Source organism: Aquarana catesbeiana, linkage group LG05 (assembly GCF_042186555.1).
Source record: "Aquarana catesbeiana isolate 2022-GZ linkage group LG05, ASM4218655v1, whole genome shotgun sequence".
Lineage (NCBI taxonomy): Eukaryota > Metazoa > Chordata > Amphibia > Anura > Ranidae > Aquarana > Aquarana catesbeiana.
Window position 1 is genome coordinate 168735407 of NC_133328.1, and position 23639 is coordinate 168759045.

The 23639-nt window shown below is 43.7% G+C and overlaps 1 protein-coding gene across 2 annotated transcripts in view; it reads right to left on the reverse strand.

Annotated features, from left to right (window-relative positions):
- Window positions 1-316: 316 nt before the first annotated feature.
- The window catches only part of PIK3R4 (phosphoinositide-3-kinase regulatory subunit 4), a 134300-nt gene continuing 110977 nt past the window's right edge, over window positions 317-23639 (reverse strand). For both annotated transcript variants that reach the window (XM_073630334.1, XM_073630335.1), the window contains exons 19-20: window positions 8187-8298; window positions 317-914 (exon numbers count right to left, since the gene is read on the reverse strand). In XM_073630334.1, coding sequence (XP_073486435.1) covers window positions 744-914; window positions 8187-8298 — 283 coding nt within the window. In that variant the 3' untranslated portion in view covers window positions 317-743. The remainder of the gene's footprint in view (window positions 915-8186; window positions 8299-23639) is intronic.

Sequence of the window (23639 nt, forward strand, 5' to 3'; positions counted from 1 at the left end):
AACAGCATACAGACGAGCGGTTTTCCCGATAGTAATTTGTTCCGTTGGAAAAATATAGAACATGTTCTCTAAGTCCCTCTGAATTTTCGACAGAAAAAGTCTGATGGGGCATACACACAGTCAGAATATACGATAAAAAGCTCCCATCGGACTCTTTCTGTCGGAAATTCCGCTCGTGTGTACACGGCATAAGTATCAACTACTCTCTTGGTAAAAAAGTAAATAAAAATATTTTGAGGTCATGTATTTAAAGGTTTCAATCATGTCTCCCCTTTCCTTCACTCCATACACATTCTCTCAAATGATGCTACACAAATTTAGTATACAGGTATTTTTGTTTTTAATATCAATATGAGAACATTAGTGCAAAATGCATACTTTCATCCAAACTCGTGTAAACAAGCATTCAAAGTATAAACTAACAAACAACTTAAATATCATGTATCCACCGTTTACAGCTTGTATACACACAGGAATGAGAAAGCTGTTAATATATTCCGGGGCCATAAAGGGGAAGAGAACATTTTCCAAAAGCTTGTAATAAGCTCTTAAACATTCTGAATAATACTATGAACAGTTTGTATGGAGAAGGCTCATTGCAGAGCCATTTTATGTCACTGGCTGACATATTCTAGGCTGGCAGCCTTGCTCAAGAGGCCTACAACTCAAGCCATGCATAGCAGGACTCAGCAGTTGTCATTGGTAACTATTAGTCCTTTAACAGGCTCCAGCTTCAGTGAACTTTACTTCCACACTTTCACAATGCCATCCCTGGAGGCTGTTACTATAAAGCCTTGTGTGGTTTGGAAGGTGGCCATGTCCGTAATAATGTCATGGTGTCCTGCTGGCAGTGATTCAGGTCCTCTGCGAGGGGCATCTTCGCTGGGCCCCGCTGTATGCTTACTCTGAATTTCCTACAAGTTAAAGTGAACAAGTATAAAATTAGACAAAGAGAGTAATATATGTAAAACATTTTGCAAATCTGTACATTTAGAAAACATAATAATGAGTGAAGGTTATCAATTAAGAGGAACAGACTTAATTTAAACATGTGCAGATTGGGAAGTATATATTATAGGCTGCTGTCAACAATAGATTGGGAAGGAGAGAAATACAATCTCTATATCGTTCAAAAGTAAACTAACCATATTGACATAAAGGCTGGGCTCTGCTGCACCCCTGTGGAAACATTTTTAATACCAGCTACTGAAAGTGCTGCTGATTATCTTTTTACAATTTACAAGAAATGGAGCAGACAGGATCCAGAGCTAATTTAAATGGCAACCAATCAGCTTCTATCTTTCATTTTCAAAGCTTAACTGAAGAAGCTGAAGCAGACTGGTCACTTTGCACATCTGCTCTAGATTCTGTCTGCTTCAGTTTTTGAAAATTTCACCCTTAGTATTTTGAACAAGGTGTGTGTATTTTTTTCTAACGTATGGATAATACATGATTCACAATTATGCATTTATATTTCTATTTTTTAAAAGGCTGCAATCCTTCTTGCAATAGAAAAACACACGCCTGGCCACTAGAAACACAATATGGCCAAAAGTATATGGACCAATGCTTTAGAATGGGATGTCCAACAAGCTCATATAATTGTGATGGCCAGGTGCTTACAAATTTTTGGTCATACACTGCAAATTCCAGCACAATCACTTCAAATAAAACAGTTTATAATTGAAGTTTATATAAAGCAAAAACTTTTTGGGGATAGAATGAGAAGATTAGTGAAACTGTCAGGTTTTTGTTGTTGTCGGTGTCTATGTTAAGGAGATTCTCCCTCTCTATTTATCCTGTCCTGGTCTCAAGACGGGGAGATTTACTAAAACTGGAGAGTCCAAAATCTGGTGAAGCTCTGAATAGAAGCCAATCAGGTTTCAGGATTTGATGTCAAAGCTTATTTGAACAAAGCTGAAGTTAGAAGCCGATTGGCTACCATGCACAGCTGCACCAGATTCTGAGTGCTTCAGTTTTAGTAAATCTCTCCCACAGTGTCTGATCTGATGATTCGAAAACATCCTACACAAAGAAGACCCAGAACTGAAATGAGGCACTTTGTGAATACCCCCTGAAGGTAAGATTGAAAGGAGGGGCCACAACATGAAAAAGGGCAAAGAAGAAATCACTTATGACCTGGAAAGATGAGAATGTGAAAATATGCGTCTTTATTTCAAGGATGACAAAAAGTCTGAGCAAAATGAAGTAAATGAACAAAGACACTGAGAGCCCTGGAGTCTGAAATAGGATGAATGATTTCTTTGGGTTTCAGAACTTCAATCAGGTTTGGTTGAAAGAATGGAAGAATAATCCCCTTTTCAACAATTTCTAAATCTGTCCACCCTATATTGTTGAGACATGGAAACTATTTCACACACCCATGTGGACCTTCCCAGGTCTCTACAAAGGCCATCAGGTCTCCCCCACCACTGATTGACGGATGGAGGCCTTTCTATACAGTATGTGGAAGAGGATTTAACCACAGATTTTGATGCTTTAGTCAAGAACCAGACTTGGAGAAACTTTTCATGCAGGATAGAAAAATGAAAATTAATTGAATAGTCATAGTCTTCTTTAGGCTAGACCCTGAAGTTTATGCAAGAATCATACAATGACAACTAGTGTATCTGCCTCAGGAAAAAATGTTATGATTCAGAGATTCAGATCATTGCCTTTTTAATTCTATGTGATTGCCAAATGACATTTCTCTGATTATCTGTGATGTTTATAGTGTGTGCCAAATGGGTATGTTTCAAATGGAACATTATTCTCTGATGTGTACGGCCGTCTTGGTAGTGCAGGTCCACATGTGCTTTAGGCCAGTGATGGCAAACCCTGGCACCCCAGATGTTTTGGAACTACATTTCCCATCATGCCCACAAACTCTGTAGTGTTGATGTGCATCATGGGAAATGTAGTTCCAAAACATCTGGGGTGCCAAGGTTCGCCATCACTGCTTTAGGCCATTGGTCAGGAGGGCCCAGGAGTCTCATCACATTTGCTTAGCATGGCAGGCTCCTACAATCAGATTGTATGATGATTCCTTGAAACCGCCTCACACACAAGATCAATGTAAGGAGCCTTTCAATGTGCTTATTGTAACATCACCCTGGATTGTTATCACATGCTAGCTGGAAAATGACACAATGGCAAAAGGACTTATTGTTTTTGGCTTATTTGCAACTAGAACCCCCAAGCAGGTGTTTAAAGTGACTGTAAACAATCACCTTGTAAAATGACCCATTCAGTTTAAAATAGAATTGAAAGGCAAAACATTTTTGTATAGATATAAAAAAACATTATAAAAACATTTTTCCTTTTTTTTTAATAAATGATCCCATTCCTTCTGTTCTCCTCTCAGCTGCATAAGAAGCTGGGGGAGGAGGAGAAGCAGCAGCACACTTTACTTCCCAGTGAATGGCTGTGCAGGAGGGGCGTGTCAGAACAAGTCTTATTATTGGAGGTGAGCAGGCTGAGTTAACAGCATAGCTAGAGAACTGACCACAATGTGCTCTCCTGCTTAGTGTGGTCATATTTTAACAGGAAAGCAAAGAGGCTGGCAGGAACACAAAGGAAGAAATACAAAGGGAACTGGATACTTTCTCAAATAAGTACATGGTAGAGCAGGCACATATCAGGAATATGAAATGTTGGGGTAACACTTTAAATGTGTGCAAAAGCATGCATATTTTCCTCAAGCTGTGTGCCAGTTATAAACCAAGCAGATATCCATGGAAAACAGAGTAGACAATGATTCTTAAAGCAGAGGTCCGCCCAAAAATTTATTTTTTACACTTACCTGTCCTGGAGTCCAGCGATGTCGGCACCGCAGCTGATGTTTCCATCATCTGTTGGGTGCTGCCGCCACCATTGCGGGTAAGGTAACCCGGCAGTGTAGCCTTACGGCTTCACACCGGGAACCCTACTCTACTGCGCATGCGCGAGACCCCTCTCCTCTCTCCTACTGACCCGGCGACAGCGAGAGGAGGAGGGAGCCCCGCGGTGACGTCATGACGCCCGGAAGTGGGAACAGTATACCTGTCAAAGGTGCCAATTGTGGCACCGGAGGGGGAGAGGAGACAAATGAGCGGACGTTCCACTTTTGGGTGGAACTCCGCTTTAAAGGTCCATAATTCAAAACCATTTTTTTGCCTTTCTCTGTGACTTGAACCCAGAGTCTTAAATAGTTGTTGAGGTTGATTTATAAAAAGGCATATATACTGTGCACTTTGCAAGTGCAGTTGCACTCTTTTTCCCCTACAGCTTAGTAAATGTGGTAAAGTTCTGCTGATTTCCATCATCCAATCATGTGCAAGCAAAAATGATTTTTTTATTTTTTTTCTTGTATCTGATTGGGTATTCTTTACAAAGTGAAGCTTTACCACATTAGATTTAGTAAGGAAAATTAGTGAATTCCCAATGTGTCATTAACATTCCATATTATAGTGACCACACAGAGAAATTTCCAGGACCACAAATTAGTGATTGCGAAACAAGGCTATTTCTTTTGTGAAAGCCAGACTTTAAAAGCAGACAATGTTCTCCTCCTACGTTAATAAATTAGTGAAGACATCACATTTTTCACTTAGCTTTTCAATATACTAAACATAAATGTTTATTTGTATTTGTTAAAAAAAAAAAAACATGAAAACTGAAATACCATTGAGTAACTATTAGACCCCTTTCACACAGAGCTGCAGTCGCGTTAGCACTAAATCGCTGCACGTTTTAGTGCTGTTTAAGCGGCGCTTTTCACTCACTAGTGGGGCGCTTTTAACCCCAAAGAAGGGGTTTAAAAACTCTCGTGTTGTGGCGCTTTCCGAATCGCTTTTCATTCCAATGGGCAGGGCGTTTTGGGATTGCTAAATACAGCGCTCCCAAACCACCCCAAAGATGCTGCTTGCAGGACTTTTCCGAACATCCCGCAAGTGCACCGCCCCAGTGTGAAAAGATACGCTGGAATGAATGGGAGGTGGTTTTCAGGCGCTTAGCTTAGCTAAAGCGCCGAAAACCGCCCCAGTGTGAAAGGGGTCTAAAAGTGGACCTCACATTGAATACATTGACCTCTATTAAGCTAGTAAATAAATCGCACTAGAGTGCAATTCTCATCAGATTTGGGATTGTAAGCTTTTACATGATTCTGTAGACATCACTGGACTTAAATGAGCTGGCTGGAAACCATGGGTCCAAGGTAAGTAATTTTAATTTTTTTTTGTTTTACATAACAATTTGAAATTAACCCCACTGCATCATGCTAAGAACATTAATCCTCATTACGTCACTTTTCCATGACTCCTGCACAGGTAGGCACACACACACAGTAATTAGAGTGTAGAAAGAGAGAACGGGAAGAATCCGTCGGTCATGTGTAGATACGGGAACCGATACTTTTTCACTTTTTGGAGGATGAAGCAGTCTAGAGAATTGCACATCTTGGAAATACAACATAAACACCATGTGAAGTGATGTGTAAATGTCTATCCAAACATGTGAGAGTACCCCACTAAAAGGGCATACTCAAAAATTTTAAAAAAAGTCAATGAAAATGGTGATGAGGTGAAGTGGATCAGGAATGAAGCTCCTTCAACATTCTAAATATCCAATCTGGGGTCTTCAAAACAGTAAATGGGTTTAGGTACGCTTACCAGAACCGGTGGACTCTAGTGCCAGCAGCATAGAGTCAATTGAGCAGTGTAACACCACGGGCAGGTGTAAAGATGGCCCAGAGAGGATGGATGGTTTCCGGACACGGACCACACGGCTGGATCGCAATAACCAAAACAGGAATGGACTCAAAGTGCGGACGTCACTACACACTACCGCTTTCTAGCAGCCTTACGTCAGTGGGAGGGATTTCTGTGGCCGCGTTCGTAGTGCGCAGGCACGCTGCGGCTTCCTAGGGAGAGCTGTGACAACAAACGTTCTCCCTAGGAAGCCGCAGCGCGCCTGCGTACTACGATCGCGGCCACAGAAACCCCGCCCACTGACGCAATACCGCTAGAAAGCGGTAGTGTGTAGTGACGTCCGCACTTTGAGTCCATTCCTGTTTTGGTTATTGCGATCCAGCCGTGTGGTCCGTGTCCAGAAAACATCCATCCTCTCTGGGCCATCTTTACACCTGCCCGTGGTGTCACACTGCTCAATTGACTCTATGCTGCTGGCACTAGAGTCCACCGGTTCTGGTAAGCGTACCTAAACCCATTTACTGTTTAGAAGACCCCAGATTGGATATTTAGAATGTTGAAGGGGCTTCATTCCTGATCCACTTCACCTCATCACCATTTTCATTGACTTTTTTTTCATTTTTGAGTATGCCCTTTTAGTGGGGTACTCTCACATGTTTGGAGAGACATTTACACATCACTTTACATGGTGTTTATGTTGTGTTTTTTATTAGCGCTACAATTTACCCACCATATATTTATGTTTGTCACATTGTAGCAGCTCTGTTTTGAGTTTTAAGGTTTAGCGCATTAACCACTTTCATTACTACATCTTGGAAATAGTGTGGAGTTGTATAACTTTCTGTCTACATGGCGATGATATTATCACAGTAACATATCAAACACCTCTACCTATTTCTTCCTTGGAACCTCTGTAGATTAATGACTGTGAATAGACAGGCAATATGTGACTCCTCATCTCTTTTGCTGACTAAGCGTACAAAGTTTATTTGTCATGTTTTACATGTGTGATATGATACTCCTGCTTAATCTCCCCTCTCCGACGTCTCTGCAGCCTGTCAGCATCGCCTCTCTTGCATGACTATGTGCATGCTGCATAATGCTTCTCTGTGCATTCTACATAAGGATGACAAACACCAGTCTGCTGTGCTACCGAATATTATCAAGTCATTGTCATTTTATTCTGAAAGAAATACTGTATTGTATTTATAAAACATTTGCAGAGCTGTTCATCCTGTGAATTTGCATGTAAAGATCTAAATGATTGGGGCAAAATCAAATGTTACCAGGCTATTTTTCTGTCCAGGTTGAATGTTATTCAATCATAAAAAATAAAGTAGTTCAGCAAAATAATACATTCTGGCCACTAGATTGAGCCACAAATTATAGGAAATAACGTATTTATTTGCGTATAACACACACCTTTTCCTCCTGAAAATCACCGGTGCATGTTATACGCCGATACTGTACCTCAGAGGGAAAGGAGGGGGACGCCAGAATTCACCGAGCCATCATCTCCTGTATAATCGGCTCTCACTCGGCTCTGACGTTACACACAGTCCCGCCTCCGCCACCAGCATTGGACCAGTGTTCTGTCAATCACATGAGCTGGTCCAATGCCCATGGCGGAGACGGGACTGTGTATGTGACTTCCGACTGAGAGCCAAGTAAACAGGAGATGACGGCTCGGTGATTTCCTGCATGAGAGATGGTGAGGCTGCAGATGGGCACAGATCAGGCTGCATTGAGGCTGCAGATGGGCACAGATCAGGCTGCATTGAGGCTGCAGATGGGCACAGATCAGGCTGCATTGAGGCTGCAGATGGGCACAGATCAGGCTGCATTGAGGCTGCAGATGGGCACAGATCAGGCTGCATTGAGGCTGCAGATGGGCACAGATCAGGCTGCATTGAGGCTGCAGATGGGCACAGATCAGGCTGCATTGAGGCTGCAGATGGGCACAGATCAGCCTGCATTGAGGCTGCAGATGGGCACTGACCATTATTTTCCTTCAAAGTGGTTTATTTTGTTCTGTAAACTTTTAATAAACATACCCCTATGCGTTCAACCAAAGACATCACAAGTACTTTTAACACTTTAGGATAATAACATGCTGAACTCTGACATGTTTGTTAACACAATTTTAGCATTGTTCAGACTTTGAAAATTCACATCTATTCACAAATGCAAATGCAAAATATGCAAATATTCATATGCTCAACACACAATTAGCCCCAAATAAATGCAGCCATAATGATCATTTAGACAAAAAAAAATGACCTGTAGCAAAAAATTATGACTGTTAACATTTTTTCCTATTTCCACTGGAATAATACCAGAAGCAAAAAAGGTTGGCCGATTTACCCATCTGTTCTCTACTCACCCAACATTCACCCTGTAGGACTCTTATTTGGAACATGGTTCTTTAAAATAGGTTTATGAAGAAAACTCGATTATTTATATTCTGATTTAAGTTTTGTATTTTAAGAAAACTATTACCTGAACAACTTCTGTGCCCTCAATTATCTTGCTGAAATAAGATACAGGTGGCGGATTATTGGCACTTCCTGCAATTATGTATGATCTCTTTGGACAGGCTAGATTCCAAAATCTGTGGATCAAAGTAAAAAACAGAAATCGGTTATAAAAATCATAAAAATACTCGCTCAGAATGCTTGCAGCATTAGCACATCATCTTACAGACCAAGGGAAGTTAGAGGGAACATTTTAGTTTTATTAACAAATAATGTATGGGGGTATTTAGCTCCATGGTTTCTTAAAGTGTTACTAAACCCAGGATCCTGCATTCAAAAAAAAAAAACTCTATAGCAATACACACCAAGCTGAGCATGTGCAAAGTGACTCCAAAGTCTCTGTCTTATCATGAGATGGTTAGGGGACAGTGGAAGAACGGGAGGATCAGAGAAGACAGGATTAAACAACCTTTGTACACAATGCAGAGGATTAACCCCTAAGATTCAACAGTGAGTATAACAGGCACGCTTTGCTGCATATACACACTATTTTTACTGTTATGGGTTTAGTAACATTTTAAATATTAATTTAAATGTGAAGCCAACATGTCCCTGGGATAAGGATACCCAGAACTTTTTTTTTTTCAAGACCGATATTGTACAATGATCGTCCATACCAAATCAAGACAGTAAGTACAGTGCAGATAATATATTTCAACCGCACAATTAATGGCAAGAGTAGAGTTTTAAAAACTTCTAAACCAAGTCACTGTAGAAGCCCACGTGAGGGGGGGAGGGAGGGCGGGGTTGGGGGGAGGCCCGGGTAGGGAGGCCCAGCAGGGGTCCTCCAAGCTTATCTATATATTAACCGTGTATTGGGGAGGTCTTGTCCGGGGCAAAATTACTTAAAGCAGGGATGATTGGACATACCCAGAACTTTACCTCATCTTCTACAGAGATACAGCCACAGGAACATGGAAAGCACCTGGGTTACAGCGACTCCCAGATCTGGACACACACAACCCCACCTATTCGGCACTCCATACATGTGAGTACCTCACTAGGGATCCCCTCACTTAGCAATGGCAGATTACAGGCACAGGAGAGCTAGGACAAAAAGGCCAAATAGCATGCATTCTGCAGATAGCCTAGAGGAAACTAACCACCACTCAGGGTGATAGCTGACCCCTGGTCCCGGAGCAGTGTCCTATTATGACGCCGATTCCATTATCAGACTCTGGCTCCCTCTTAGGAAAATAACATGTGGCCTGTCTGAGAAAAGCAGCTTACCCTGCCACTTGTCAGGGCTGGGCTATTAGCAGCTCCCTTCTCTGTGCTCAGGCCGCTCAGCTGCTGGATAATTGTCAGCAATCATTGATCTTCCAGTGGCTCACTTGGTTATCATTACCTGCTTGTCAGTCCTGCCTACAGCCAGCCCTTTCTGGCTATTTAAACTGCTTTGTTCATTCCTTTTCCTGTCTTCGCCTTGGTCAAAATATCTGGAGATTCTCTGTTGTGTTCATGTTGAAGACGTTGCCCGGCTGACGTTCCTTTTGGTTCTTGATCCTGTTCTGCTGCCTCAGACTACGCTGATCTCTGGTTTCCTGATTTACTGGCTTGTCTATCAGCTTTGGCTTCCGATACCTGGCTATGTTTTGATTACGTTTACTGTTCTGTACCATTTTTACCATTGTATTAAAAAGTGTGATTTTTACTGCATTTGCTGTCTCAGTCTGATTCATGGTTCGTGACACCACTATGTCTGAATTCTTTGGAAAATTCTCAACACTTTTAGAACCTTCGGTTTCTAGAGGCCAAAAACACTACACGATTTTTGATCAACTGAGAATCACAATATTTTTGCTTAGAATAAAAAACACGATTCTCGGGACGTAACATCATCTTTCACGTTATACAAAAAAAAAAAAAATTGTGCTAACTTTACTGTTTAGTTTTTTTTAATTAATTGAAGTGTATTCTTTCCCAAAAAATAGCATTTGAAAGACCGCTGCGCAAATACAGTGTGACATAACATATTGCAACAACCGCCATTTTTTTCTCTAGGGTCTCTCCTAAAAAAAAAATTATATATATATATATATATATATATATATATATATATATATATATATATATATATATATATATATATATATATATATATATATATATATATATATATATATATATATATATATAATGTTTGGAGGTTCTAAGTAATTTTCTAGCAAAAAAATAGGATTTTTTATAACAGCTTACCTGTAAAATCCTTTTCTTTTGATGTACATCACGGGACACAGAGCCTCAGTAATTACTGATGGGTTATATAGGGTTTCACTAGGTGATTGGACACTGGCACACCCTAAACAGGAAGTTCAACCCCCTATATAATCCCTCCCCTTACAGGGATACCTCAGTTTTGTAGCAAAGCAATATAAGTGTATTAGAAGAGGGGCGGGACCTCTGTGTCCCGTGATGTACATCAAAAGAAAGGGATTTTACAGGTAAGCTGTTATAAAAAAAATCCTATTTTCCTTCTCGTACATCACGGGACACAGAGCCTCAGTAATTACTGATGGGACGTCCCAGAGCAATGCTATTTGAGGCGAGGGACCACACATGTAGGGTGTAATCAGACCTGAGGACCTCGTACTGCTGCCTGCAGCACACTACGCCCAAAGGCGATATCCTCATGCCTTCCCACATCCACCTGAAAAAATCTGGTGAACGTATGGACTGAAGACCAGGTTGTGGCCTTACAGATTTGAGCCATAGAGGCCCGGTGCCGCACCGCCCATGAGGCACTAATCGTCCTTGTGGAGTGTGCCTTGACCTGAAAAGGTGGAGGTGGAATTTTTTGTTTCAAACCGTAAGCCTGAATCATTTGTCGAATCCATTTCGAAAGGGTAGACCTTGACGCTGCCTGCCCTCTATTGGGACCTTCTGGTAGTATGAACAAAACATCCGTTTTGTGAACCTGAGCAGTTGCCTCCAGAAAGGTCCTGACTGCCCTTACTACATCCAAAGAATGTAGTGACCTTTCTTCCGAGGAACAAGGATCTGGAAAAAAGGAAGGCAGAACAATATCTTGGTTTAGATGGAAATCTGAAACCACCTTTGGTAGAAAGCTAGGATGAGGGCGCAATACCAGTCTATCCTTATGCATGATCAAATAAGGCTATTTACAGGAAAGGGCTGCTAACTCTGATACTCTTCTAGCAGAAGAAATTGCTACCAGGAAAATTAGCTTCCTTGTCAATAAGACCAAGGGAATCTGATGTATGGGCTCAAAAGGCTGTTTCTGTAAAACCGACAGAACCAAATTAAAGTCCCAGGGGTTTAGGGGCGCTTTAACTGGAGGATTAAGACGCGTCACCCCTTGCATAAAAGTTCGGACCAAGGAATGAGAAGCAAGTGGTCGTTGAAATAACACTGATAAGGCCAAGACCTGGCCCTTGATGGTACTCAAGGCCAGCTTCATCTCTAATCCTATTTGTAGAAAGTCAAGAATTCTACCAATGACATATTTTCTGGGATGTCAACCCCTGGCTTCACACCAGGATACATGAGTCCTCCAAACTCTATGATAAATCACTCTGGAAGCTGGCTTCCTAGCATTGATTAAAGTAGAAATCACAGGACCTGAAAGCCCACTACTCCTCAGAACGTGGGTCTCAACAGCCAAACCGTCAAATTTAGCGTTTGTAAGGCAGGATGGAATACTGGACCTTGAGATAATAGGTCTGGACGTGACGGTAGGATCCACAGGGAACCCACTGTCATTCTTACTATCTCTGCATACCAAGCTCTTTGGGCCACCAGAAGTACCGACTTCTTTTCCTGCCAGATCCTGCGAAGGAGCCGTGGCAGTAGCATAATAGGAGGAAACGCATAAATCAGTGAGAACTGATGCCACGGAATCACCAACGCATCTGTCCCATATGCAAGAGGATCCCCTGTTCTTGCCACAAACTTGTCGACCTTGTTGTTGATCCTGGACGCAAAGAAATCTACATCTGGTATCCCCCATCTTTGGCATATGGCCCAAAAGACATCGGGGTGAAGAGACCATTCCCCCGTTACTAACCGTTGGCGACTCAAATAGTCCGCCTGCCAGTTCTCTATCCCTGGGATGAAAACTGCCGATATGCATGGCACATGCTTTTCTGCCCAGACTAAAATCTGGTTCACCTCCCTCTGAGCTGCACGACTCCTGGTGCCTCCCTGATGATAGATGTAGGCCACTGCTGTGGCATTGTCGGACTGGATCCTGACAGGGCAACCCTGTAGCCTGAGAGTCCAGGCCCTTAGGGCTAGATATGCCGCACGGATCTCCAGAATGTTGATGGGTTAGGTCTTCACGATTTCTGACCATTCCCCCTGGACCGCAGACTGTTCCAGAGCTGCTCCCCAACCCGAAAGACTGGCATCCGTTGTTACCACCATCCAGGTAACCGGTAAAAAGGATTTCCCCTTCTGCAGGCTTTCGGGTATTAACCACCAACTGAGGCTCTGACGTACTACATGAGACAGGTGCATCGGAAAATCTAATGCCTGTACCTTCTTGTTCCAAGCAGACAGGATACTGTGTTGCAGCAGTCTTGAATGATACGGAGCATAGAGAACTGCTTCGAATGAAGCCACCATCTTTCCCAGCAGCCTCATACAAAGACGGACAGAAGGACCCTTTTTGGTCCTGACTACCTGAATCAGCTCTCTTAAGGCACTGATCTTTGCCTGAGGTAAAAACACCTTCTCCTGGCTTGTATCTATGACCAGCCCCAAATACTATAGTCTTCTTACTGGTTTTAAGAAAGACTTTTCTAGGTTGAGAACCCAACCTAGGTGTTCCAGGTAGTTGACTGTGGTCACCAAGTTCCCGCTCAAACAGGCTACCGACCGGTCTATCAAGAGCAGGTTGTCTAGGTATGCTATGACAGTTATATCCCGAGTCCTTAATCTGGCCAGAGGAGGAGCCAAGATCTTTGTAAACACTCGAGGTGCAGTGGCTAGCCCGAAAGACAGGGCCACAAACTGAAAATGGTGTCCTTCTATTTTGAAGCACAAGTACTTTTGATGAGCAGGGAAAATGGGTACATGCAGATGCATCCCTGATGTCTATTGATGCCAGAAATTCTCCTCCCTGTAGGATGGAGACTACTGACCGGATTGATTCCATGCGAAAGAATCGAATCCTTTGGAATCGATTTAGATCCTTTAGATCCAGGATGGGTCTGACATCTCCGTTTGGTTTTTGAACCGTAAAAAGGTTGGAATAAAATCCCAATCCCTGTTCTTCCATGGGAACCACCATGATGACTTCTTGCGACAATAGTCGCTCCAATGTTAGAAGGAGCGACTGCTTTTTCTCTGGATCTCTGGGGACATTTGAACTGAGGAAACGAGGAGAGGGGAATTCTTGGAACTCCAGTTTGTAACCTAGAGTTACCGTGGAGATTACCCATCTGTCCTGGAAATCCTCCTGCCAGAGCTTTGAGAACCGTAGCAATCTTCCCACCACCCGAGCGAGCGGGGGCGCTCCTTCATAAAGAGGTTTTAGCGTCTTGTCTAGTAGGCTTCTTCCCCCAGGACTTCTTTTGTCCCTGGGGCTGACTCTGAAATTTATTTCTTGCCCCTGATGGAGGAGGCCGTCGCGACTGCCTGGAGGCTGATGCTCCTGGCACTGGGAAAAGAGCCCGTTTGAAAGAGGGACGCTTACTCCTTTTCTTAACACGTAAGAGAGTGCTTTTCCCACTAGAGATCCTTTGGATATAATTGTCCAAATCCTCTCCAAATAGTCTTGCACCACGAAATGGAAATCCAGTCAGAAGCTTCTTACATGGTGATTCTACGCATATGCACCAATCCAAGTGAAAGAAGAGAGGTTTGGATGATAGAATCTCTGATAGCGTCAACAGCAAAGCATAAGGCCGCTGGAAGGTTAGCCAACCCCTGGGCCTGCTGTTCAGGTAGAACTTTGAGGACCTGCTTAACATGGTCTCTCAAGTATTGACAGACTCTGATCGCTGCCACTGCAGGTTGAGCCACTGAGCCTGCTAAGGAGAAAATATTTTAACAGGGATTCCATCTTTTTATCAACAGGATCCCTGAGCATCTGAGCATTGTCTACAGGACAAGTCAGACTTTTATTTACGGAGGAAATGGCGGCGTCAACAGCTGGTATCCCCCACATCTTTGTAAACTTTTCCTCCATAGGATAAAGTGTTGAAAACTTTTTAGGCGGAAAAAAATGTTTATCTGGGTGATCCCACTCAGAATAAATGAGCTTTTCTAGTAAATTATGAACAGGAAAAGCATGTGTTGTTTGAGGAGGCTTCAGTGAACCCAAAGAAGAAGAGGGTTCTTTGACTCAGATACGGGTAATTTAAATGTGGAGCGAACCAATCCAGCAAGGATCTGTACTAACACCTTCTCATCCTGAGAAGCTGAAGAGGGCCCTTCTCCACTTGATTCCTCAGAGGAGGAATCATCAGTCCCATCCCGATCCTCTGAAAGGGATTCTTCTCCTTTTTCCCCAGAGTTCCTCTGCCTGAGGGTCCTGGGTAACAGAGGAAGACCTATTGCGTTTTCTTCCACTGAGTGAAGATGCAATTAAGGCCATCTTTCCTCTAGTCCATTAATGGTTGAGGAAAAAACCTCCTGCGTAATGTATACAGGGGCTGAAGTGCCAGAAGCAGGTGCAGCCCCTGATCCCAATGGCTCTCCCTGGCCGGCCATCCCAGGTCCTTCAGGGGGGAAGGCGCTGCAGAAGGGGGGTCCTCAGAGCCTGAGGGAGATCCCCTAGAGCCTCTGGTTTTTGGGGTATTTGTACCTCTTCTACCCATAGTGCAAAGCAACAAGGTGGAGGTATCGCACAAATAAAACGCTGACTGCTGAGCGATGTAGTACAGCAAATGTCGCTGCTACCAATGCCCAGTCAAATGTTTCTAAGTAAATGCTGCCTGGGAGAATGCCTATGTCCCACCTTACATGCAACCGCCAGCTCTGTGTCCCTCCATAGGCTGAGTGCACCTGCAAAAGTGTGCTTTTTATAGCCTGTGCAGCCTGCGATGTGGGCGTCTCCGCCCCCCCCTCCTCTGACCACCCCTCCCGCCCCTTCCTCGTTTTTTAAAAAAACGTGCGCTTTTCTGCGCGAGCCGACCCTCCGGGACAAGCATGGAGGGGAGGCTGGGGTGGAGGAGGAAGGAGAGAGGCCGGCAGATGATGGGATCTGCCAATAGTAGTGGCGGCGGGGCAGCGCGGTATACTACCACCTTTCAGACCACCGCGGCCCCCCTAATCCTGGGGGGAATATCCCTGAGGAAGAGCCCCCCATCCTACCTGGAGCTTGGCTGGAGGAGCTGTGCAGCGTGAACACTGAGACAGACAAATCAAGCATGTGAAGGTATGTGCTCTTGGCAGCCCCCGGTGGCGACAATAGGCATTGCATACATTTACTTAAAAGGAGAAACCTACTAGAATTAAAAAATTCTGAGGAATCTCCCTTACCTTATCCAGCTGCAGGGTTCTGTTATACAGACCCAATCTTCACCTCTCACGGTGGGCTCAGTTTGGAAAACCTTCAGAGACAGGGGCCCCCTAGAAAAGGAGGATCCACAGTTCTGGGCCCGTAAAGCGCCCCGCCAAGGATAGAAAAACCAAATACTGGATCCCGGGGTCCAGCTCTCTAAAAAAAGAGAAGCGTTACAGGTAAAACCTTGTTTCTTCGGACACGAGGCCCGGGTACCATCCAATTCAGCCTAAAAAGGACACCTTGAAATGGATCCGGTTTGCATGGCTTGCTCCAGTATAGGATATTCCCTTTGGAGCTCAGCACAGCACATCTTTACACGTGACCAACACCTAAGACACTGGTGAAAAAACTGAGGTATCCCTGTAAGGGGAGGGATTATATAGGGGGTTGAACTTCCTGTTTAGGGTGTGCCAGTGTCCAATCACCTAGTGATACCCTATATAACTCATCAGTAATTACTGAGGCTCTGTGTCCCGTGATGTACGAGAAAGAAATATTGATTTTAACTTGTAAGCAACAAGTTTCACAAAAAGGCTTAGTCTTTAACCACTTCATTACCCAGCCATAGTCATATGACGTCCGCAGATGGGATCTCTCATCCTGAGTGGTCATCATATGACGTCCTCGGCTTGCCGCAGCGCTGCGATTGGGGATCCACCATGTCCCTCGGATCAAGCCATTCCCGATAGGGGTAATGAGCGGGTAGCGGAGTGTGAGAAGCATCCTGACCGGCTGTATCCAATCACAGCCGGTCACTATGAAGAGCGCCGTGCACGCCACTCATGCGCGCCCCCCGGGGCGCGCAGCGCGGCGATCGGGGTTGAGGCTTTACTCTCTGACAAAGCCCAGCCCTGATCAGGGTAAAGAGCCAATTAAATTGGCTCTTTACCACAGGACCAACTGTATCCAATCACAGCCGGTCACAAATGTCAACAAACCGCAGTGCAACGGCTGTTGCTGGGTTCTTCTTCTCACACACCAATCCAGTGTGAGGAGATTAGCTAACAGTGAGTTACAGATTACAGTTACAGTTTATTCTACAGTGTCCAGATCCCCCCCCCCAAATAAAGCGTACCTGTCACTGGAGTACCTGTCATCACAGTACCTGTCACCAGATTACCCATCAGAGTACCTGTCACCAGAGTACCCGCCATCAGAGTACCTGTCGCCACAGTACCTGTCACAGGAGTACCTGTCACCAGATTACCCGCCATCAGAGTATCTGTCACCAGAGTACACGCCATCAGAGTACCCGTCAACAGGAGTACACGCCACCAGAGTACCTGTCATCCATCCATCCCGTCTGAGTACCTGTCCCGTAAACCCATCAGGAGTACCTGCCTGCAGCCATTTACTACCAAGGTGCAGCCCATTAGTCCTTAACGTTCAGCCCAATAGTCCCTGACGTGCAGCCCATCAGTGTCCCCCGTCATACAGCCACTATGTCCAGAAAGGTATACATGCCAGAAGAGGCATTTCAAATTCTGAGTCTGATCGATGAGAGCTACGGGGAGCTCTCACCGCCCAATTCTGATTCCGATTCTAGTTCAGAATACGAGCCCCCCGAAGACAGCACATCAGGATCCGAATCGGAGGAGGAACTAGTCCATCCAAAAAGATGACGGTCTGAACACTAGGCAGCTACCAGCAGTGCCAACAGCGCTAGACCCAGTACAAGCGCTGCTAGACCCCAGGAGGAAAGGCCCAGTACAAGTTGGGGAATTGCACGCCAAAGAATCACAGTCAGGTCCATAAATATTGGGACAATGACACAATTCTAATCTTTTTGGCTCCATACACCACCACAATGGATTTGAAATGAAACAAGATGTGCTTTAACTGCAGACTTTCAGCTTTAATTTGAGGGTATTTACATCCAAATCAGGTGAACGTTGTAGGAATTACAACAGTTTGTGCCTCCCACTTTTTAAGGGACCAAAAGTAATGGGACAATTGGCTGCTCAGCTGTGTGTTATTCCCTCATTAGACCATTTACAAGGAGCAGATAAAAGGTTCAGAGTTCATTTCAAGTGTGCTATTTGCATTTGGAATCTGTTGCTGTCAACTCTCAATATGAGATCCAAAGAGCTGTTACTATCAGTGAAGCAATCATTAGGGTGAAAAAACAAAACAAACCCCTCAGAGATATAGCAAAAACATTAGGTGTGGACAAATCAACTGTTTGGAACATCCTTAAAAAGAAAGAACGAAAAATGGTGCATCAGCGTGTTACTCTGCTATGGACAGCCAGCTTGTCCCCCCGGGGGAATAACACGCTGATGCACCATGAGATTAGGATAAAGAATTATTATTTGATACATTCTGCTGAAGCTTGTGAAAAACAAGAGACTTATTAGCTAGATCACCAGATGAAAAGGGAAGAAAAGAAAGCTTAAAAAAAGGAACGAATACAGCCATCACTGATTGGCAGAATTGAGTGACAACTGCTATCACACCGGGGAATACCCAGCCTCCAAAGTGCTACACAGTGGCAGATACTATGAATGCTCCATACCCCAAGAGGGGGGAAATTCCGGTGAGTGCAGCCAATAATAAGAGCACGGATAAGTCACGCATGCTGTGATCACCTTTGCAAAGTTGAAATTATCAACACAATTATTGTCTTCACCAGCACAGAAGTACTTTAATTTCTGATATTTATTGTTGGGACTATATTTTCTATTTCCAAGTGCATATATTTCAAAAAAGTTTTTTACCAGCACAAAAGCACTTTATTCTGTTTAAGTATTAAATGGGACTATATATCTTCTAATGCATATTTTTTGGAGGACGTATTGGGATTAATTAATCCGGTTATTTGTTCATTACTTGGCATATTTGCACTAGGTTATTTAACCACTTGCTATTTTATATATATTTTATTTTTATTTAAATTTTGAGATTTCGTTTTTTCCTTCCCTTCACAGTTCTGGAACAACATCCTATGGACAGATGAGACAAAGATCAACTTGTACCAGAGTGATGGGAAGAGAACAGTATGGAGAAGGAAAGGAACTGCTCATGATCCAAAGCATACCACTTCATCAGTGAAGCATGGTGGTGGTACTGTCATGGCGTGGGCATGTATGGCTGCCAATGGAACTGGTTCTCTTGTATTTATTAATGATGTGACTGCTGACAAAAGCAGGATGAATTCTGAAGTGTTTCTGGCAATATTATCTGCTCAGCAAAATGCTTCAGAACTCATTGGACGGTGCTTCACAGTGCAGATAGACAATGACTCGAAGCATACTGCGAAAGCAACCAAAGAGTTTTTTAAGGAAAAAAAGTAGAATGTTATGCAATGGCCAAGTCAATCAACTGACCTGAATCCGATTGAGCATGCATTTCACTTGCTGAAGACAAAACTGAAGGGAAAATGTCCCAAGAACAAGCAGGAACTGAAGACAGTTGCAGTAGAGGCCTGGCAGAGCATCACCAGGGATGAAACCCAACATCCGGTGATGTCTATGCATTCCAGACTTCAGGCTGTAAATTGACTGCAACCAAGGATTTGCAACCAAGTATTAAAAAGTGAAAGTTTGATGAATGATTGTTAACCTGTCCCATTACTTTTGGTCCCTTAAAAAGTGTGAGGCACATATACAAACCGTTGTATTTCCTACACCGTTCACCAGATTTGAATGTAAATACCTCCAAATTAGAGCTGAAAGTCTGCAGTTAAAGCACATCTTATTTGTTTCATTTCAAATCCATTGTGGTGGTGTATAGAGCCAAAAAGATTAGAATTGTGTCGATGCCCCAATATTTATGGACCTGACTGTAGGGCCCAAACCCAGCTTCCAAATGCCTTGGCAAACCCATTGTGGCTGCCCTCCAGCACAGGGTCAGCCACGATCCCCCCTTTCACAGCACAGCCAAGTGTGCAAGTCAACACAGAAGGTTCTTCCGAAATTGATTTTTTAAATTTATTTTTCACTGACGAATTAGTTCAAAGCATCATGTACCAAACCAATCTTTTTGCCCAACAATTCATTGAAAATAACCCCAGCTCAAGCTATGCCTGCCCTTTTGAATGGAGACCCCTAACAGTGGAGGAGCTTAAATTGTTTTTAGGCCTAATGCTCAACATGGGGCTTACAAAAAAAATAAAAAAATGAAGTGCATAAATATTGGACGACCAACCCTATCCACCACATGCCAATTTTTTCATCTGTCATGTCCAGGTCCCGATATGAGATTATAATGCTCTTCCTGCATTTCAACGATAATTCACAGTGCCCCCCCCCCCCCCCCCTCAAAATCACCCAGACTCAGATAAATTATATAAAATTTGCCCCCCCAATTGATTTTTTTCTCCAAGAGGTTTGCCGAAATGTATATCCCTGACAAGAACATCTCTGTGGACGAATCCCTGGTCCATTTCACAGGCCGGCTGGGAATCAAGCAGTATATCCCCAGTAAGAGGGCAAGGCACGGGTTGAAGTTCAACAAGCTCTGTGAAAGCTCCACCGGATATGTGCATTCATTCCGCATGTACAAAGGAAAAGACTCCCAGGCTCCAGCCCCTTGAGTGTCCACCGTACATGGGAATAAGCGGAAAAATTGTCTGGGAGCTGGCATTCCCACTCCTCCAAAAAGGGGTATCATATTTACATGGGCAATTACTATACCAGTTTGCCACCTATACCTAAAAAATACTTTGGCCTGCGGTACAGCAAGGAAAAACAGAAAGGGCTTCCCACAGAATCTAGTCACCACAACGCTACAAATGGGGGGAAAGGACAAGCTTGAGGAAACGTGGAAGTGTTGGCTGTGAAGTGGAGGGATAGGAAAGATGTGTACATTATGTCCACCATGCATGATGACACCTCGGTGGAACTTCGCAGAAGACGTGGTCCCGTTCGAAAGCCTTCCTGTATCCTCGAGTACAATAAATTCATGGGGGGGGTGGATTTAAATGATCAAATGTTGCAGCCCTATTTATCAACACGGAAAACCCTTTTCTGGTATAAAAAAAGTTGCAGTTTCATTTTTTCATTTGGCCATGTATAATTCTTTCATCATTTATCAAAAATCAATAGAAAAACACCCAACACCTTCCTAAAGTTTATTGAAGACATTGTCACTCCCCTGATATATCAACAAGTATCCCCCCCAGAAAGCATTCACTCCGATTGTGTCAGCAGACTACATGAGCTCTATTTTCCTGACCATATTCCACCATCTGGATCTGGAAGACGACGCCAAAAAAAGTCGGGTGTGCACCAAAAGAGCAGTAAGGAAAGACACCAGTTTCCATTGTCTCCAATGTCCTTCCCACCCTGGCCTTTGCATCGGAGAATGCTTCAGACACTATCACACTCTTATAAACTATTAGCCCATATTTCCCCGTTTTCAATTTCCGTCCTGAATATTTCCCTGATGCCTCAACAAACCATATCATTGCCTTCCATGTGAACTGACCCTGGCCTGTTTATCGACTACGGCTCTGCCTGCCGTCTGCATTGTTTATCCGCCATGTTTCTGCCTTTAACGTGAACTGACCCTGGACTATCGAATATGCCTCTGCCTACCATCTATTTCTGACTTTTACCTGCACTGACCTCGGCCTGTTGACCATGTTTTTGCCTGCTCCTTGGACTGATCTTTCACCCTGCTACAAAGGGGTCTCACATATGTGAGGGGCTCCAGAATAGTGTTCTGAGTTGAGAAAACCAGTTTTTGGTTTTCTGTGTTCCCAGAACAAGGTCTGGTTGTCCGGAGGCTTCAAAGAGATTTGGATGGGAGAAGCCCCTACCACTGTCCCCATTCTTTCCTGACCGATGCCCTAAACTTGATGGTCCTGCCTGCTCCCTGGACAAATACTTTGGCTGTGCTGACCAGATCTCTGCCTGTACTAACTACGGACAGTATTCCTGCCTGCTGCCTGTTTTGCTGTCGCTGTCCACGTTTCTGCCTGCTGCCTGGACCGATGCTCTCCTCTGTGGACCACTGCACTACTAAAACCGCAGGTAATCTTTTCTTTACCCTTTGCTTAGCAGAATGTATTTTGGTTTGTAATTGGTATGTACAGTACATGTTATGTGTTAGAAATATGAAGGGCCTTCAACAATGTGATAGGTTGGCATGAATTTATGTGTGTAATTTATGCTCCTAGAACGCCTGGAGGTGCTACTTGGATGTTGGACCTCTGCATGTGGCCAGGCTGTGTAAAAGTCTCACAAATGTGGTATCACTATACTCAGGAGGAGTAGCAGAATGTTTTTTGGGGTGTCACTGCACGTATGCACGTCCTTTTTGAGAGAAATAACTTGTTATTATATTGTTGTTATGACAAATTGTGTGTAAAAAAAATTTCTTCATTTTCCCAAGAATTGTGGGAAAAAATTACAACTTCAAAAAATAAATAAATACATTGGAATGTCTGCTTTCCAAAAGGGGTCATTTGGAGGGTATTTGTACTTTCCTGGCTTGTTAGGGTCTCAAGAAATGAGATAGGCCTTCAGTACATCAGGTGTGATCAATTTTCAATGATTTGCACCATAGCTTGTAGACTCTAACTTTCACAGAGACCAAATAATATACACTAATTTGGGTTATTTTTTACTAAAGATATGTAGCAGTATACATTTGGCCCAAATTTATGAAGAAAAATGACTTATTTGCAAAATTTTACAATAGAAAAAAAAAAAAAAAAGTGAAGAATTAGGCTATTCCGGTAGTTGACCCTGACATTTGTGTTCGCAGCGAGGACTACTCCCCAGCACAACAGACTGGCATTCGCTGTGAGAACTTTCTAGACCATTCCAGTTCTAGCACTGGATTTGTTATCCACCAAGTCAAGGCAGGCCTGGTTTTGGAGGTCAGGTGGATGTAATGGTCCAGAGAATGAGCCTGCCTGCCATAAGGTTGAGTTGCAAGGGTGGGCAGTAATATTGATCATAAGGAACAGCCCTGACGGAGGTCACCATAAAGGCTAGAACCCCCATGTAAAAATGTAGGGTTTGTTGGCTCCAGGACTGTTCAAAACTGCAAGCACTGAAGCAGAGATTCTGAATTTTGTTCTGTGGATGAGAAACCTTGAACAGAGCCAGGAACAGGCCCAGATACTCCAAGTGATGCAATGGTTCCAGCACAGACTTCTGTAGACTTAGGATCCACCCAAACCTATGGACCATGTAGATCCATCGGACAAAGCTGACAGAGCTTGGGCAAATTGTTCCATTAGAAAGGTCTCAAATTATCCCACAATGGGGTTGCCCTGAGATTAGCAGAGCGAGAATTGGGTCTAGTGCCTTATTGAAGACACAGGGTGCAGTGGGCAAGTCAAAAAGAAGGGCTACAAATTGGTAATGTGTGTCCACAGCAAAATGAGGTAGCGCTTCAAGAAGATGGAAATGTGGTAATGGGAAGTTCACAACCTAGTTGTCAGTGGAGGCCAGAAAATCTCCTTGGTACAGGGAAGCAGTGTCTGACCATGTTGATACCATACAGAACTTTCGAACACTATGAAATTTCATTCTTTTCCTCTGGGGACGATGAAATGATTGGAATAAAAACCCAGGAACCTCTCTTCCTCTGGGACCATGGTTTTGGCCCTTAGGGAGAGGAGCTTCTGTGGAGCAGTGTGGTGGTTCACAATTCCTTACAGAGAAATTGGCAAGTTTGGTAACATGAAGCGTGGGTCAAGGCAGAAACAAGGTTCTGTACCAAGATGTCTGAAATGTCCTGGGACAAGATTGCCATGAAGAATAAAAGACATCCCCCACCTTTACAAGGGGGGCACCCCGCACTGTGAGGAAGACTTGCCTAAGGACTTGGCAGATTTGGGGTTTCACGGCTTATGACAGAACTGGGCCTTGGAAGCCTGAACAAAATTTCCGGAGCCGGTCTTTTGTCCTTTTTTTCTGGAGAAAAAAGGTAGTCTAACTTTTTATCTCATGAAGTGCCCATTACCTGCATCAATAACTGTGGCATTAT